The sequence below is a fragment of the Papilio xuthus genome, unplaced genomic scaffold (assembly GCF_000836235.2).
Source record: "Papilio xuthus unplaced genomic scaffold, Pxut_1.1 DF826945.1, whole genome shotgun sequence".
NCBI lineage: Eukaryota > Metazoa > Arthropoda > Insecta > Lepidoptera > Papilionidae > Papilio > Papilio xuthus.
In genome coordinates this window covers 5,852,112-5,871,465 of record NW_013531704.1, presented here as the reverse complement: position 1 = coordinate 5,871,465, position 19,354 = coordinate 5,852,112, and the positions used below count along the sequence as shown (strand labels likewise).

Here is a 19,354-nt window from a genome sequence, read left to right as displayed (position 1 = left end):
CGCCTGTCAGACGTCGAATTCATTTAGACGCCGGCATCTATATCGAGACTTTTGAGTTTAATAAAATTAAATCTTACTTCTTACTAATATCCATCCATCTAAATGCGAATGTTTAGATAGATGGATATTTGTTTGAAGGTATGTCCAGAACGTCTGAATAGATCTCGCTAAAATTTGGCATGAACATAGTCTGGAAGAGCACATAGTGGGAGTCGGCGATAGCTAGTAATCTGTAATTACGGAATTTTCTTTAAATCAAATCTGTCACTTCTCTATCCGTGAATTTAATTCCCTGTCGTCCTATTTATCTGTTGGTTTTCAAACACCATGTACATATGTATGTTTTCAATAGATCCACTATCCCAGATTTGTCAAACACTCTCTGTTTATAATAATTTATAAAATATCCTATACAATACTTACGTTGTATAAGATTATCTGTGTAATTTGTGATATTTTATAGTAAGTTTCTAAAATCAAGACCCTCGTTTGAAACATATTGTTATCTCTGTTTTGTCAAAGATAATGAGAGGGATGACGATATGGTGCATACAGAGATTTTAGTCTCAGAAACCAACGGTTAGAGGGCAGAGTAAAAGAATTGTGTCACAGCACTCATCACTGTTATCTATTTTTGTGACCGCCAAGGCTGAGTCCACGTAACTTGTTTGTGTTGACTATTTGTTTTCTAATAAGGTATTGTAAATAGATTTTATTTACTTACACTAGTTTTTACAATATTTTACAGACTGAGGTAAGGGTCCGTTCACATAGACCAGGGCGGAGAGCAAAGCAGATTTTTACCGTAAATAAAATTGAACCGTAAACGATAGAAATAAAGTTCGATATTGCTTTTTACGTCTTACGTTAAAGACGTGCAACTTTAAACCTTGTTTCGATCGTATAAAGTTCAAATGATTTGCGATAAAAATCTGCTCTACTCTCCGCCTCGGTCTGTCTGAACAGATCCCTATGCTCTGGGAATTTTTAGTATGTTTCTTCAATTTCAACGTGTAGAGATAATTTTGAATCATATTCTTTATGTCACAGGAGTATATTTAATCCGGATGGTTTATTAATGGTCGTATCTATTCGTTGAAAGCTTATTGAAAATGGTTACAGAATGTTATAATTTGCCGTACGATACGATGTTTGAAACATGAATGAAACTTATAAATCTAAATTAGTTCCAAATATTCCATTAATACTCTGTTAATCCAAACAGACGTCGAACGTTCACTTGCGAGAAAAATAAATCAGTCCAATAAATCGGCGTCCACACTGACTATTTTTTTCTACAAAGATATAAAAGAATGAATGAAATAGATATTTGTAACGCTTCAAGTAGATACCGTATTTAGATATTGTCAAATAATTTATCTATGTATTTATAAATAAAATATAAGTGTACATTTTAAATAAATTCATAAGAATAAAAATTTAAAAATAATTTCAATGAATATAGAATGTTTAATGTTTAGGATAAGTTTGATCTTATAAGAAAAGAAAAAGCCTTGACGTAAAATATCAGACATTGCCCTTAAAGATTTTTAAAGAAAACAAACCTTGGCTTTTGGTCTTGTTTGACGAGAAATATGTACGTCTCTTGGTAATGATCAAAAATATGATTAAACAGAACTTTATATGTCTAAATCCACCAGTTTACCATATTCTACGTAATTTAGAAAAAAAAATGTTACTAGTCATGTGTTTTCTTTTACTAACTCTATTATTTTGAAATAAACCAAACATGGTTTTTAAATTCATTTGCTTAAAAACATTGATGCTATCTCAGTTTTAAACAATATTTATTATTATAAATAATCGAAAATAGCATTTTAATTCTTTGCTAAATCTAATTATTTTATATATTATATTTTTTATATGCTAAAAACATTGAGGTTAAGAATTTTTTGCGTTTTACAAATACATAAATATAGTAGTCATCATAGTACTGCGCTAATATGAAATGTAAAATAGGTGATAGTAATTTGACGTTGGATATACTGCTAGAAGGTCGAGCTTTTGTATTCTGTTGTATTGAATTACTTGAACTATGAAGGAACCTCCTTAATATTATCCATGAACTATTTTGACATTATTAACAGATTCTTTTTCGTTCAAGACAACGGACAAATATGTGAAGTTATTCCAATGATTTAGTCACAAAGCTTTTGGTTTCTCCATCGAATATTTGTTTACAGACCAATTAATTATTAGAAGGGAATTTTCTAACATGACTAATACGTCCTGTGTGTCAACGCTACTAAATCACGTGCTTATTTTAGCTAATGTTACTGAACGAAGCCCATCGACTACCATAAATTATACAGATGCTCAGAATACCAGGCGATACCGAGCGAAAATTGCATTCTAATAAAAAATAAATACATCTTGACTATAAATAAATAGATTTGTAGAGCATCGCGCCGAAGCGAAGCTGTAGCGAAGAAATATAACGTTTATATGCGAAGGTATGTTGGCATGTATCTATAGTCCAGTCTGAAATAATCACAAGTAGTCGTTCGGAGAGCGAATGGAACGCGCGCTGGCGTTTGACGCCTTTAATTATAAAATAATAAAAAACTAACGTGATTCAAAGTTAAACTTTTAATTATGAAAATGTTTAGAAATGTATAAGTGATAGTGAAATTGAATTTTGAAAAGTTATTTGATAGTTTTAGCTTCTTAAAACATAAGTTTTAAAATAATAATTTTTATGTTTGTGATATTTTTAGTTATTATTTTTATGTTAAAAATATTAGTATAAGTGAATTAAAAACGTGAAATAACATTTTTTTAATATGATATAGGTGTGGTATTTGTAAACTTGAGGCATATAATGGTCGCAATGCTCGCAGTTTCTGGACAGGTTGCTAATTGTTATTTTTCGTCGGTTCTACCAGTGAGTTTTTATTATTTCACATAATATCTATGATCAAATGTAGCTCCATCAGCTTAATTTTTTAAGAATCCAAAAACAAAAAAAATACTAACATTTAATATTTAAATTAAAATAAACAATAAAACTATAGAATTTAATATTAAAGTAGCAATAAATTTTTATTAATATAAAATTAATTTAATTATATAGAGATCGTAATAAAATTATCTTCCACATACTATGGCTTTGAACCGACGACCTCTTTATCAACTCGTTACGCAGCGTATAGGTCAACACCAAATAATTTCCTTTATTTGCTAACTCAAAATAAACAAAGAAAATAACAACCACAGCTACAGATGTTTGATACGAAGCCAAAAAACCGTCCTTGAGTATGTTGTAGACAGCAAGGTGGTAATATTATTAGAAAAGCTATTTTAAAATAAATATACCTGTGTTTTATTTATTAATTGATTTACCTCCTTATCTAAAAAATAAAACAAAACTTTAAAGAATATTTTAAACCATGTTATAGAATCACGAGTTTTATAACGTCACTGAATGACCCACTTACGTATATCAAATTATTCCAAGAAAATAACATCTTTTTTCTCTCATTTCAGACTGTGAACTCCCCGCCAGTGCCCCACCGAGACATCACCGGAGCGTCGACGCCGTCGTACCGAGCCTACCACGATGACTATACATCCGTCCAGAGACGCCCGGACAGGCCGATCCAGACAGAAATAGATACGGAACGCACTAAGAAGGATAAAAAATGGTCTATAGGAAAACTTTTTAGAAGAAAGAAAAAAGAGGAAGAAAGCGGCTCATCATCACAAAGCGACGATGATGTTAGCGGACGATCACCTAAAAGGAAAGCGAAGAAAAAGAAAAGGGCGCCCCCAGTTAACAATTTCGATCATATTGTGATCAGGGATACGAGGAGGGCGCAAAGCTTGGCTAAGCCAAATTTACACGATGCGACCGACGACGGAGTATTATCTGATCCATCGGCTGGGTTCATAAATTATAGAGCCAAAACTCAGAACATGTCCAGATTATCAAAAGAGTCTCTCAGCTTAAAGGATGACCACATCGACAAGACGAGTAGGATTGGCAGCGAGACACCGTCGAGAAAAACACGCAAGGGTCGTTTGAAAGCCCGAGTTGAAGCATTAAGAAACAGTATGAAAGGGGAATCGAGTAGTGATGAGGAATCTTTAAAATCTTCTAATTCTTCTTCTATGATCCGGTTTAGAAGTGAGGATTCTCTAATGCGGTCTCGTGATAGCTCGCTCAACAAAAAATCCAGAAGTGCAAGAAATGAAAGGTATATAAAGAGATTGTCACGTGATGAAGAAAATCAATTAAACAAAGAGGCTGAGTTATTGCAACAAGGTTATTCAAAAGCTGAAATTGAAATGCTAACAAGGACACCAACAAGTCAAAGCAGTGGATATGGAACTTGTAAAAGAGAACCAACAAATAAATCCGTACCTGAACCTGTACTACATGAACCCAGTAGACAACCTTTAAAGTCGGAATCGGTATCATCATTTCCTTCTACACAAAGTTACCCATCATCCATAAACTTTAACGCTAAGGTTAACAACGAACATATTAACTATTCCATAAAGTATCCAAGTGTCAACCATACTCGTGATTCGCTTTCACTTAGTAATAACAGAGAAAGAGCTGCTTCTATTAATTACGAAAATCCAGAATCCGTTATGTATGTTAAATTTCCTTTGGGAAATGTAACAAATGTAAAAAAAGAAGAGAGAGCGCCTCCAGTGCCTCCGCCTCGAGATATGCACAGAAAAGTAACAACTCCTCTATCAATGTACTATGAAAATAATCCCATAGTGGCTGATAGAGTTGGAACTAATCAAATAACCCATGGTGTACCTAATAACGATTTTGAAAGAATTATGCGAAGAAGCCAAGAGCGGTCAATCGGTTATGGTTTAAACGGTCTTCGCAGACCTCTTTCAAATTCCGAAGATCACATTGCTATGCAAGACAACGAAAATATACAAAATATGTCTTATAGAAGTGAACAACCTCGACGGCCGGCATCGGTTTCTGCTGAGCCTAATCATTACGGACTTTACATGAATTCTCCACCGTGGCGCAAGAAAGTCGAGCAACTTAATATAATAAAACCGGAGCCTTTACAGTTACGGCACGATTATTTATATTATGCAGATCAAAGTCCTAGGTCAAGAAGACCAATAAGTGTCAAAACTGGTCTAAACGGTGTAGAGAATCAATATTTAAGCGATTCTCAAACTTCCAGTAATATTCCTACTAACATAACATATAGAAGACCTAGAAATGCGTCAGAATTTTGGAAGAAATTAGATGATGCCGAAAAGCAAAGACAACAACAAACATCATTTGCGAATTCCAGAAGTAACAGTGAATATTCTAGTAATTCTCAGCTGTACAGACCTGTGACAGATCAAAATAAAATAATTAGAAGGAACAGTTACAGAATCGAGAATTCCGATATCAAAAATAAAAATAAATCAGTAGATCCATCAGACGGTGCCAAAATTTGGAAGGCTACGACAGAATATAAAAGATCTGTTACGGTGGAACCTCCAAAGCCTACAACTTCACCGACTTGTAAAACACATACTCGACATAAATCGGATACGTTCATTTCCAACACTTATCAAGTACCTTCAGATGACGAGAAAAGTTCTGAACGGCGAAAATCTACAAACCTAGATGACGCCTTGAATGAATTAGAAGCTATTTATAATAGTTTAGGTTTAGGCGATGAAGATTTATTAGATCGGGCCGAACGTCGCGAATTAATGACACCGAAATTTAACGATCAATTTAATGATTGGAATGGAAACGATAATGAAATCCAATTAAGAAGTCAACCAACTACACCTTTGAGACGCATTTCTAGAAGATCTACTTTACCAGACAAGTTACAAGACGATATGGCATTCCGTAGAATGAACTCATTTTCTAAAAAAGATAAACCGAGTACTAAAGAGTCACAGGCTCAAATTAGTTATATGTTAGCATCGCCTGTATATGTTCCCTACGTTTCGGACGATGACAAAAATTCAGAACGCAACGAACCAGATATTGTTTATGATGATGTTGTTTACAGAAATATTAAACAGACTAACAATCGCCTCAAGACGCTTGACCCTCAACCACCTTTTGGTATACCCGTTGGACCGGTGTCACCAGCTCCACAGAGTGATTATTTGCATGCTACCCCAGAAAATAAGGGTAGATCTCGTTTCGTTCCTAAACGATCGCCTGATATTGTATCTGATGACCTAGCTTACAGAAGCCTTAGGAAAGATAATAAGCATACATCGTTATTTAATAACGAAGATCTCGCCGGACAAATTAATAATAACCATAGTTATCATGAAGGTCTCCATACTAAAGAATCCAGTGAAAGCATCAAAAAGAAACGTGCCATAAGATCACTTTCAGCAAATATTTTCACAATGATACAAAAGGAAATTGACGAAGCGCTTAACATGACCAAAGCGCCCGCTTTGCAAAAGACTCATAGTAATAGTGAAGTTATGAGACGGCTACGTGAAACTTATGAAAATAAGGAACCGAAACAAGATTACTATCCTCGTAATAAGGTAAAACAACGTAACAATACTGTTAATCTCTTTGTTAATAACCCTCACGCCACCTCTCATCATTTTGCAAAAGACGACTCATTCATTCACTGTGAAGACAAATGTTTCGCTAAATCATCATCATGTGACAAGTCCAAAAGCTCATCCCCGTCGCACATATCACCACAATCTTCAAAAAGGTCATCGAAAGATGAATTTCAACAAGTTCTTAGTATGCTAGCACAAGAAGCTATGGACACAAGTAACAAATTAGGTGTAGCTTTAGCTGAATTAGATAAAAATCGAAATAATAGTGAAAAAACATCAGATGTTCAGAATAGAATTTCTGAAAGTCGTTTGAGTTTTTTGAATGAGCTAACGAACAAATGTAACGATAAATTGGAAAACGAGGAGAAACATACGACAAGTGTTACTGAGGATTTTACCCAACAACAAAACAATGGACAAGGAGATGGTGAAATGAATAAATCAAAGGCTGAAAAGACAGAAGATAGTTTATTTACAATTTCAAATCAATTACATAAAGTAGAAGACCAACTCAAGTTCAGTTTCGAAAAAGAGTTTAACTTTTGTGATGAAAGCTTGAAGCTTTCTGACTTGAATAAAATAGCTGAACCAATGAAAGCGGATGAAAGCATAGTGATGATACAAGACGTAAAACCCGCTCCAGACGTTATTCCGCTTTCAGTACAAAATGACGCAACCAACATTGAAAGTGATACAAAGTTCGAGTCTCCTACGCCTTTTCAGAAAAAATCTTTAAATCCATTTTTGAATCCAACAGATAAAATGAAGGAATTGGATGAAATAAATGCCTTCAAAGAACTGAAAGACGGGATTTCAGATTTAATTGCTGGTATATCCGAAGTTAACGATAAATTGTTTATGAATAAATGTACCAAACCCGAAGAGGAAAATAGAAGTGGAATTTCAGGAATTTCAGAAGCCAGTCGTCGCCTTAATCAGGTAAAACGAGACGAAAATGATCAAAACATACCTGAAAGAAATTCAGTTAACCTCTCAATTTACGAAAACGACTTGCCAGATGTAAAGAAGGATGGTGCGGACTCAACTGAATATAACTCCTCAGAGGAACTTGCAACAATCTTCAAGTTTGACGGCAATAATAAATCATCAAATACATTCCCGGACTTGAATAACGAAACTGCCAATAAAAAACGGGGTGACTTAAATTCACCCAAGCTTGTAAAGACGATGAATCAGCATCTAAGGAGGCTTTCAGTAGATGAAGGCAATACTAGTCAATCTAACGCACTGCCATCTAACGTAGTTCCATGGAGAGCTAAGAACCAATGTAGTAGTTCAGACAGAGAAAAAAGAGGTACGTGGTCTGTTCTCATGCACGGTGTTTGGATGTCACTTTAACCATTTTGCATCCCCTTCATTGTTTATTTTCATTTCACCATTTGTGCTACAGCTGATTTATGTAGGATATAGGATTGTTGGAATGCTGAGCTAACTGACCCTTTTGTTTTATTTTATTGTATGCATTGTTTTTGTTGTTTTAGCAAGCAATAATCCGCAGTCAAAGCGAAACTGGCACGACTCAGGCACGTTGATGTTAGCTTGCTCTTACACTCTGCTGCTCTCCCAACACCTGGCCGATATGGACTGGTTGACGCTGCTGGGCTTGCTGTTGGCAATGATAACCGTCATAGCTATGCTATTAATTTAATCTACACACAAAACTTTACTATAAGGTCCGGCGTGCACTACGAAATTTTCGTTGGATTGCGAATGTGCGCAAATGCGCGAGTACCCTAAGAGAGATCTCACACGGGCAGTGCAGTAGGCGTAGAATAGCAGTAAGGCAGCTATGATACGGTGGTACACGCACTACGAGGCAATAGTTTTGGAGCCGACGAAACAACAAATTGCCTCTGCACTTCCCGTGTGGCATCTGCCTAGTAATAATTATTTTCTTTACCAACTGTATTTTTGTTTTAAAAGCGTTATATGTAAGATTTGTGCGTAACCTTTTTTGTTAAATATTTCGCTTTCCTTGTTTGTTTGCATTTAAATACAGCTATCTGTACTTAATTTACTTTCTACCGTGTTATGTATAATTTAAAAAAAAAAAACATCAGACGAAGATGTTAATAAAAAAATATAAATAATTATTTCGGAAAAAAATTAACCAAGTCTTTCTTAATTTATAAAAATATTTTAAACCCTGTTAATTATTATTATAATTTAATTTTAAAAGTGTTAGATTTTATTGGCGTTTTGTTTTAATGCTTAGCTGTGATGTTTTCTTAAATTTTAAACCTTTACTCGTACTTGTCCCAAACATTAGTCTTAGTAACTATAGTTTAAAAAATATATTTGTTTCCTTTTATTTGTATGATTTTTTTGAACAAAGCTTTTAGTATGTACCTAATGTTTTGACAAACATTTTTATAACGTTTTGCACGTATTTTGCATGTATTTATTAATTAATTTTTAATTGACACAGTTTAAATCATGTAAAATTTAAGACAACGAAATAAGGACTTAACTATCAACGAATTAAAATAATTATCGAAATTAAAATAAAATATCAAAATGAAACATTCTAAAATGTAGGTTTTAAAATTAAATTTTAATATGTGTGAAATCTGTAAATATTAATGTAACTTGGCTATAAATAATGCACATCAAATTTGGGAATATAACATTTGCTATATTCGATTCGTATAGCATTGTTTCTGTCGCACATGTCTAATGTCATATAAAAATATATGACAGGTATACTGTCATGTCCAAAATTAGCATACTGTCTCTTTCTAATTGCCGTAATGTGATACACAAACGATTTTTTTTATCTGCATATTATACTTTGTAAATTTTTAGGTGAGCACTGATCCCGAATCTTCGAGCTACGGTCAAGTTCTCCGAGATTGTTTCTATACCGTATAAAATTTATTTAAACGAAGCTTAATCAATCTATTGTACTGTTATACCCTTTTAAAACCATGTTTATGTAGAGGCTTCCAATTACATTTTAAAAGAACGTTATTTATATGAAAAGAAACGTTATTATTTAAATAAATATGTTTCAGTTTAACTTGTTGTTTCATTTTACTGATAATATTCTGTCGTTCCGTCCTCTGATAGATGTAACGAATATACCTATCAAGTATGTTCCTACTTTAGAAGATGCTATAACATATGTATGAACGTAGACAGTGGTTATTGTCTTTGACAAAATGGAGATATGCTTAAATCAGGAATTTGGGTCTTAGAAACTCATAGTTAGTGTCAAATTTTAAAATTATTTTGGATGTAAAAAAATATTTTGAACACGCCATCTATTAGGTTAGTGTTATAATCATATATCATTTGGTTTCTTACGCTTTGAAAAGTGTACGGAGTCTACAACAGATGGCAATACTTGTTTTTGTTTTGAAAAGTCGCTTCTGATGTTGCCAGATAGCAAAATCTTTAACGGACTTTGGGATTTTGTTTTTGGATGCATTAATTAAATTAACTGATGTAATATTAACAGTAGGAGTAACGATTCTAACATTTATTTTATATTTAATGTTTACTTTAGAGTTGAGACTGCCAGGATTGTCGTGTTCCTGCGTTTTCCAAAACTGGTAACATCTTTTTCAACAGTTGTCAAATTATTTGCTACAAAAAAACGAAAGATGATTGTGATTGCATCGCGTAACGTGTTGTGAAATTTATTTGCGAACTAGTAAATTTTTATTTTCCTTTTGAATGTTGATTGTATTACATTTGAGAGAAATAGCAGCCTTTACATTTTAGTGGTTAATATTATACTCTTGTTGATATGTGACAATTCGCGTGAAATTTTAACTGTAATCAAAACATCAACCTACTTTGTTCCTGTTGACCTGCCTCTACTGCGGTTTTTTTAAAAAGGTAACGGTTTCCAATTTATAAATATCTAAAACTATGGACACTTTTATTGATGTGTCATTATTAGGAGCTTCAAATCTGTTTTATGCCACTCAATTTATCGTGGGTCAAGTCTCGTAATTGTTTTGTTTTTATATTCAAACAACAACTGGTGTTTGGATTAACTGACCTCGTTTATTTAATTTTCTAATTAGTATAATGGGTCTTTGCCATCACATTTATTATTTGTATATCTATTAACCGAAATTTTCAAGGTTAATTCAAGGTATTAACCAGTTGAGTGGTTGAAAATTAAAATGTATAATATTTTAGGTTACGATAATATTTTGGTAAAGTGTAGGTAATTTAGAACCTTATGTCAGCGTACCACAGGGTCAGAGTTTTGCCTGACTAGTCCTCTCAGTGTACCATACAAATCCTATTCTTTTTCACATTTCAAACTTGTAATCCTGGATGGTACCATTACCCTTGTCTAGACTAGGTTAGGTTAGTTTTCATATATTTTTTTATAATATTTATTTTGTAAAAAAAGCAATACTTTACAATGTTACTAATATTATAAATGTGAATGTTTAGATGGATGGATGTAATGCCGTAACACCTTAAAGGATCATGATAGAATTTTGGTACATATGTAGAACATAATCTGAAAGAACACATAAGCTACTTTTTTAATTCTGCACACATGGTGATACCTAGAGTTAATAAGTTGAAGTATTGAAGTAAAAAAAAAACTTGTCTTTGATAGTGTCCCTGTTTTTTTTTATCTTGTTGACATTTTAACTATTTGATTTGTTATTAAAACATTATAGTATTTAATGATATAAAATAATGATGTTTATTTAGCATTTATTAATTACACATAAGTTAAATCAAAAGGTAATTCTAAAATTAATAATTAATGCTTTCTATAGTTATCATAATTCCATAATCTTGTATTGATAATTTTTATTCCTTCATTATATTTTTGTTAATAAAGACAAAGTTTTTTAATGTGAATAGATAACAAATGTAAGTAAACATCTGATCCCACAAAAAATTGTTTTATAATATCCTAAAGAAAATAATTTTTCTTACTGCAAATTTCACAGTTTGATTGGTATAATAAAATTGGCAGTTACAATCTATTTTTAATTTAATTTAAACAAATGTATGCAATATAACTAAAGTTTTATGAACAGGAAAAAGATCATTCTGTCTTCCCATTTGATTAAGAGTCTTGGTCCTTGTTTCTATTTTTAACATTGTCTTCCTGGGGGCATTTGTTTCTTGTTTACAATTTATTTCTACAAATAGTAAGTTATTTAATATCAATTTATGAGTTTATTATCAATAAAATTCATAATTCTTCATGTTCATCCTTTTTTCACCAATATATTTTATGTTTTAAACATTTTAAAAGTTAGTTATTTTTTATAGATTTGTTTACTTATCAATATGTAATGTAATATAATAAAAGAGAAGGATTAGGTTGTTTGTTTGCAATGAATACGCTCGTAAACTACTGAACTGATGATAAATTCTTTCACTGTTGGGAATCTACACTATCCCGCTATATTTATTACTAGTTTTTTTTATTTGGTGCAGGAAAGTGGTAAAGTTGATACATTTGGAAATGATGTGATAGTTTAATGACACTTTCATGATTTCATCACCATCAAATAGTAGCAAATTTGTATTGTAGCAATTTTAAGCAATATGAAAATCATAATATCCCTTTGAATAAAAGTAAAAACAACTAAAGATGTAAAATTTTACAACTACCTATCTAGAACAGCCAAGTAATAAATAGTGTTTCCATTTTCATGTGCTAAGTAGTTATTAATAATCATGTTATGTGTATCTAAAATCTACATATATTTTTGATTAACTCATGCAAAAGATTTTAACTATTGTTTTTATACACACCATTGTTTTTTTGTCAGTCTAATTATGAGGAACGTAATAGCGTTATATAAAGTAGCACGTAGTAACTTATTTTACTAATATTTTAAAAAAGAAAGTTTACATGGATGGATGTTTAAAGGTATCTCCGGAACGACTCAACGGATGTTGATGAAATTTAGCACAGATGTAGAACATATGTTCTCTAGTCTATATAGACTAACAATTAAGTTTAACTTATAATATTACGTACTTAATAAATTACATTGTGTTAAAAAAAAAGACAAGATGGGAAGACCTTGCATTGGTCATATTCTAAGAATCATGTTTCAATTGTTAGTCAGTATTACGTACATGGATTGACATTGAACATAGTTAATCATTAAAATATGTTTCTTATTTTATTGTTATGAAGATACTTTTAACGCGAATTTTCTACAAGAAAGACAATGACAAACTTTGATATGATTAAAATGTACGTCTCAGTAAATTATAGCGTATTATAAATAAAACAGGGTTTACCGCTTCACGTTGTAGGGTTCAAAACTTAAATTTTGGGATCATCAAACTATAGTTTGACGACCCGTTTTGCTAACCAAAGTTTGTCGACACCTGTCTCAATGTCTAGACGACCTAATAAAAATGCAGAGAGTATATTGTTAGTTTTAAAGACAGATAAAACCGTATTACCTTATTTGTAGCAGTTATATAATTTATAAGAAATTTGCTTATAAATTATAAAACTTTCTATTTATTTAATAGATGAGTACATAAAGTACTTTAAATATATAAATCTGTTTGTTTTTTGCAGTGCATTCTGCGTTCGTATTCTAATCTTTTAGTATTTAGTTTGTTATCCTATATAGATAGAGAGATAAAAGGCAAGGTCTTGCTATCTAATGTTTTTGTTCCTATATTGTTTTGTTTGCTAAATTAATATTGACTTTTGACCATCACTTATATTTTATAATTTTATAAAAAAACACTTTTTCGAATCTGATTAAAATATGTATAATGTTTAGTTATATCGAATAGAATCCATCATCTTTTTATGACCTATTTAAATAGAAAGTATAATCTTATTATATTAAAAATAAGTCATGTTTTTAAGTAAAAAAATTGTGTCCTAGTTACGATAATATTTGACAGTTTTATCAAACATTTTATCATAATCGGGACGTATGATACATGAGAAAGCCAAATATCAACGCTATCTCGCAGCTCGTCCTAAAAACCTAAACGTTGCAACCTATTACCTGTTGCTATTTGAGATAGACATACATATGTATTCTTATTTACTTCACAAATGCTCGCGAATAAGCTAGAAAGCCACGTGGTTACCAAAATGTGATAGAATCAAGCAGTTTGCTATATGCATTGCATGCATTTTAGGTTGTTGCCTATATATTTGTGTAATGAACATTGTACCGTGTGTCCTTTTGCGTCCTTCTCCATAAAATAATGCAAATGCAACTTTACACCGTTAAATGGCGAGGCTATATCAACTCTCTCTGTACAAATGATTTGTTTATAATTTTATCGCGCCGTTCGTGCTATCTTACGGAAATGAACGATAATTGGTTCAAAATATCGAGGAAATTGTTTTTATTATCTTTGTTCTTATTTGTCGGATGGTGAAGGTCATATTGCAGGTTGATGACACGAATGGAATGCGAAATTTCGAAAAAAAAAAGACTTAAACGTTGATTTGCGTGTCGTCATCTTTGACACAGTAAAAGATTTTTGTAACTTAATTAAGATAATTGTTTAAATTACACTTACACAATATTGTAACGTTTTTGTATTTTTAATTTGTCGTCTATCAAAATATTAAAAGCGAGCACTTAAGTAAATATTTAAAACATTTTTCTAATGTGTTGTCAAAAAATTAATAATACTTGAAGTAGGAAAATCAAATGAATAATATAATAGATGAGTTTAGCTTAAAAACTATTTAAAATTACAGAAGTTTCTATCCCGGATCCTGTACATATACCTACAGTGTTTCTGATTAGTAAGAGTTCAACAAAAATCGTTTATTTCACATTTTGTTGGCATTTAAACCGTTTGACCTGTGCTTCTCGAAAATTAAAAAAAAATCCAATTTAGAAAGTAACAAAATGATTATACCTAAGCATTAATAGATTAACGGGTTCGATACTCATTCGTAATACTGAAAGGCTGATTGATGGTCTGTTGGTCTGCAATCGGTTCACCGTTCGACGTCCGACGGTCGACGGACCGTGAATACAAACCATACAGTGGCTGTAATAGCTTTTTCCGCCTCCGTTATCGACACGTACTCATTATCTCAGTTTCTAAAACTCGACTTTGTATCTATTATCCATTTAAGCGTGTTATATACAGTTTATTGTTAACTCGTAACCACTTGAAGTAATTACGAGTTGTGTTGTAAATCTTACTAATATTATAAATGCAAATGTTTGTTACATAGTATCTCCGAAACGGCTGCATGGATTTCGCTGTAGTTTGGCATAGATGTAGAACGTAATCTGGAAGAACACAGGCAACTTATTTTTTTTTTAATTCAGCGCGGACAGAATCGCAGGAACCAGTTAGTATTGTATAAATAGAATTATTATCTATATATGTAACGCTCTTGGTGAAGATACTATTTTAACTGACCAATTTAAGGTTTATTGCGATGTGTTGCAAAATTAATTTTTTTTTTTAATTGAATTATTGAAGTAGGTATTATGTGGCTGTAGGAAAACTTGGTGAAACACTCATTTATTTAGATGTCTTTAAGATTTATAACCGTTACTTAATTATTTCTATGTTAGAAGATTTTACCGGAAAATTCCTACCGCAGTAACATTGTACGGTTAGTGTTGTAGAACTCAATTTTCTCTGTGGTTTTTCTAACCGCTGCTGTAATGACACAGACTATAGCATAATATAGAGAAATTTCTCATCACCGCTTGTGTTACTAACGATGCAATTTGTTCAGGTGTTTACATGGAAGCGATGGAACTCTCAGAGTGTGATAATCCGCCGTTTAAGCTTAGATTAAGCTGTGTAAATGATCGTATAGCGCTGTTAAGTGCTATCGTTTTGAATACGATATAAGACTTGTGGATTTTTGGCATAGTTCCATATTATTCTGTACTAGCTGTCGCCCCCGACACCGTTCGCGCGGAATTACAGAAAAAAAAATTTAGTAAACCTATTCTTCCAGACTGTGTTCTACATCTATGCCAAATTTCATCGAGATCAATGTAGTTATTCTGGAGATACATCCATCTATCCATCCATCTATTCGTCTAGACATTCGTATTTATAATATTAAGATTGAGTAAGTTTCCTTCGTGTCTCGTTTGAAACGCGATCTTTGTTTTAGAGACGACACTCTTGGAACAAGTAATTGACATGTATTATTTAACTGATAATGTGTTTGACGCTGTTACAGATTATTGTACTTGAAGTGTTTGTTCTTGAAAGTAGGCGATTTGTTATCTGTTTTTGTCTGACTGACACGAGTTTTTCACAGCTAAGTTATGTCCGTTCCATTGTTTCTCCTGTCTCGATGACTAGGTTATTTTTGAAGACAGGCGTTTTTAGATTTCTATTCATAGTCAGATTAATTTGTTTTTACTAGTAGCTAGTACTAAAAGGCTATGGCTACTAAAAGACCTTTCTATATAATATCTAGTCTTTGCGTAATTTCATTTTTTGTTTCAACCTCCTTTGCGTTTTGTTTATAGTATGAGTTCTCTGTTTAACGAAACATGAGTTTTAATATTATTTTTTTTTAAGTGTAGTAACTTTTTAAAGATGACTTTTAAAATAAGAAATTGATATTCTCGTACAAAGATATTTAACTATTAATGATCATAAAATATAGGAATCGTTATTTTTATTGTTTATATCACTACATTTGGGGTTTCTCTTTCGCGTCCGTTAAAGCGTACTGTATTAGTAATTGCCGCGCATCAATGAAAGTCGGTTTTAAGGCCAATAGGTATTTGTATTGCCCCCGAATACTGGATAGAAATCTAAGTCGGTTAACTCAGCTGTATGAATGATTCTTTTTGCGATAGAGATAGATGAACTAGTGTTTGCCTTCGGCTTTATTCTTGTGAAAAAAAATTAGCGATGCGTTATTACAGATGATTATCTTTGTTACATCCAAACTGTCGTATTTATTTTATTAAAATATGTAAGACTTTAGTATATACGTGAAAACATGTTTGTGACGTATTACGTAGGAAGCCTTTCCTTCACGTAAATAACTTGACATGAAATATGCTTAAGACGCTGTACAAGATTTTAAGTTGTGTCACTTAGTGCAAGTTTGAAGAGTACCTTGTCTTTGAATGATGTAGGAAAATGGAATTTTACTTACATTAATAATGTGTTTCAAACAACTGCTATTAAAAATTAAAAATACTTTTTTTTATATTTTAAGGCAAACACCTTTTCTAGCAGTCAGTCTAAAAATAGAGACAGTCAGTGACTTGCGGTAAAAAGTATTTAGGTGAACATTAATATCTCTACTTAATATTCATAAACCATTCGTGCTCGTGTTATAAAAGTTATGTTATATGTGAAATCGCTTTTAAAATTTTATGTAACAATTTTAGTGTAGAAGAATGTTAATATTTCTTAAAATATCTTACGAGATTTCGTCACTAAATTCGCGAATGTGTTGTTTATCGTGCAGTTTTCATGTAACCCAAGAAACCTTTGTGTTCTTTCAAAGTTATAAAAAGTATTTGACGTAGAGTAGTTCGCGATATCTTACTAATATTATAATTGCGAATGTTTGGATGTTTGTTTGAAATATGTCTAGAACGTCTGCATGGATTTAACTAAAATTTGGTACACATGCAGGATATAATCTGGAAGAACACATAGGGTAATTTTTTTTCTTTCCGCGTAGATGGAATCAAGGGCGACAGTTAGTATAAAATATAGACACGGTATTGATGTATTGAGTCAAACGGAAACCATATAAAAGTGTTTTGATGAAGTGGCTAGAATGCGTAATGCGTAATCCTGTTGTATGTATGAATTATTAAACTGTGTAATAACAAAATAGTACTTTCTAATATTAACGGTAAAGTTTATATATCTACGAGGAAAAACTTTGCCTTTAATGTTGGAAAGTTAGTAAATATTAAAAGGACTTGATTCTATATTGAAATTGGTCATTTAAATTGTTACAGTTTTATGAAGAATAATTATTTATGCTTTGTTATTTATACAACTTATTAAATAGGTTAATTTGTGATCATCTTTGCGGAGATTCATATTTTGGCATATATTTTTTTCCTGCTGTTTACTATGCGATACTAAGGAAATGAATAAAAATGTATACAATATTTATAATGATTTCTGCCGATGACGCTATATTTTTGCATATTAATGTATTTGAGCGTAGAGATCGAGTTAATTGGTCACAATGCGCTTGCTTCCGATCGCTAGGTTTTCTACCGATGCCCTGAGAACCGGCTTCCGTATGACGTGTGCGGAGCTAACCTCACCACGGCCAGTCTCTAGTCTCGCGTCGTAACAACAGGTGCTTTGAGAGATACTCCTTTGCACTTCTGTTCCCCTGGTATCCTGAATTTATAATACGTATATGTTATTTGTGTGTGTGTCAGTTAATGTGTGGTTTGATCTAGTGCATAGTGTTGTGTGAATTTTATTTAGTTTTGCTTAAAAGGTAATATTTTTAAAGTTTATTTTTATTTTTAATTTTTCGGAGTATTTCTTTGATAATATGAAGTGTTTTAAGATTGCGTATAGTTTAAAATTTATAATGATGGTGTTTTAATATATTTTAGGCTTTTATGATGATTGTATTTTATTATTTTATTTCGAACAAGTGAACTTAATCAGCAATTTAATTTATTTATAGGGGTAACAGAAATATCTAGTTTTACGTAATTTTAATTCATATATCCAATCTGAAATCATAGATTGTATAGCTTTATTCATACATACAATTGCATCATTGTTATTGAAAATACTGCAAATGTTGATTTTAGCTGAATTGACTGACATCAGAAGTTGTATTGTTTATCTTCTTTGCATAGACAATTCTATACGCTTATTGTTGTACTGCTTTTAATAATTATCTACATAGACAACATAGTACCTTTGTCTGTTAATCTCTAAAAGTTATAAAATTTCGTTTAAATTCGTCCAAACTAACACGTGTGCAGGCAAAAATTTTTTACACCCTAATGTCTTTTATGAAGTCCTGGTACTTTCGAGTCGATTTATGTAATTCCATATTAAACTTTGAAAGCTTTATAAAGTTCTAAATGAAACGAGACGTATTTTGCCTTTCCTTATCTAACATAGAAATAGTCTGTCAATAAAATATTACTGTAATATGTTAATGGATCAGACGTCATTAGCTCTGTTCGTGTTATCGTGTTTAAATACAACTGTCAAGCTGTCAATGTAATTTAGTCGTGACCTTAAGGGTTATGTATATTAGTTGACAATACTTATACAACACATTTTTATTAACATGCTGATGAACTTCATTGATGTTATTTGTTTTAATACGACAAAATAAGTCACCAATAACTAGTCTCGTGGCTAACCGTTGGCTTAATGCCTGTTTAAAACATAACCTCATCCCTCTGATTATCTTCGATGGGCAGAGATAGTTTAATATAGGGATATTGGTCTCAGAAATCAACGAAGAGTCAACTATTCTGCAAGCTAAAAACATCTCTAAAGCAGCAAATGTTGAGAGGTTTTGTTGGGTTTAAGGGTTGTTTAAACTTGCTTATACGACATAAAAGGTTAAGTAGCCTATGTGTTCTTCCAGACTATGTTTAAATTCTATGCCAAATTTCAACAAGATCCATGCAGCCGTTCTAGAGATATCTTATTTATTTATTTATTAGACAAGTACACACAACAGATAAATTATGCAACATTGACCAAAGTAATACACTATACAACACAATAAAACTGATAATTTATCTAATAACAGGTGTACAACATTCATACAAAACAAACAAGTATAAAACACAAAAAAAATATATTAACAAACCAAGAAAAGAAAACAAAAAAA

The 19,354-nt window shown here is 31.9% G+C and overlaps 2 protein-coding genes across 6 annotated transcripts in view; both read left to right on the top strand.

Annotated features, from left to right (window-relative positions):
* The window catches only part of LOC106121131 (uncharacterized), a 77,431-nt gene extending 67,842 nt beyond the window's left edge, over nt 1-9,589 (top strand). Inside the window, exons 1-3 of one of the 3 annotated variants that reach the window (XM_013316638.1) lie at nt 2,771-2,905; nt 3,508-7,864; nt 9,376-9,589. In XM_013316638.1, coding sequence (XP_013172092.1) covers nt 2,843-2,905; nt 3,508-7,864; nt 9,376-9,386 — 4,431 coding nt within the window. In that variant the 5' untranslated portion in view covers nt 2,771-2,842 and the 3' untranslated portion in view covers nt 9,387-9,589. Of the gene's footprint in view, nt 1-2,770; nt 2,906-3,507; nt 7,865-8,051; nt 8,606-9,375 lie in introns of those variants that run through there. The other 2 variants (XM_013316636.1, XM_013316637.1) reach the window with 2 other exon arrangements.
* Nucleotides 9,590-10,166: 577 nt separating this feature from the next.
* Nucleotides 10,167-19,354, top strand: part of Svil (Supervillin) — a 133,623-nt gene continuing 124,435 nt past the window's right edge. For 2 of the 3 annotated variants that reach the window (XM_013316633.1, XM_013316631.1), the window contains exon 1: nt 10,167-10,413. The gene's annotated coding sequence lies outside the window, so the exon portion shown is untranslated. Of the gene's footprint in view, nt 10,414-17,750; nt 17,984-19,354 lie in introns of those variants that run through there. The other variant, XM_013316632.1, reaches the window with a different exon arrangement.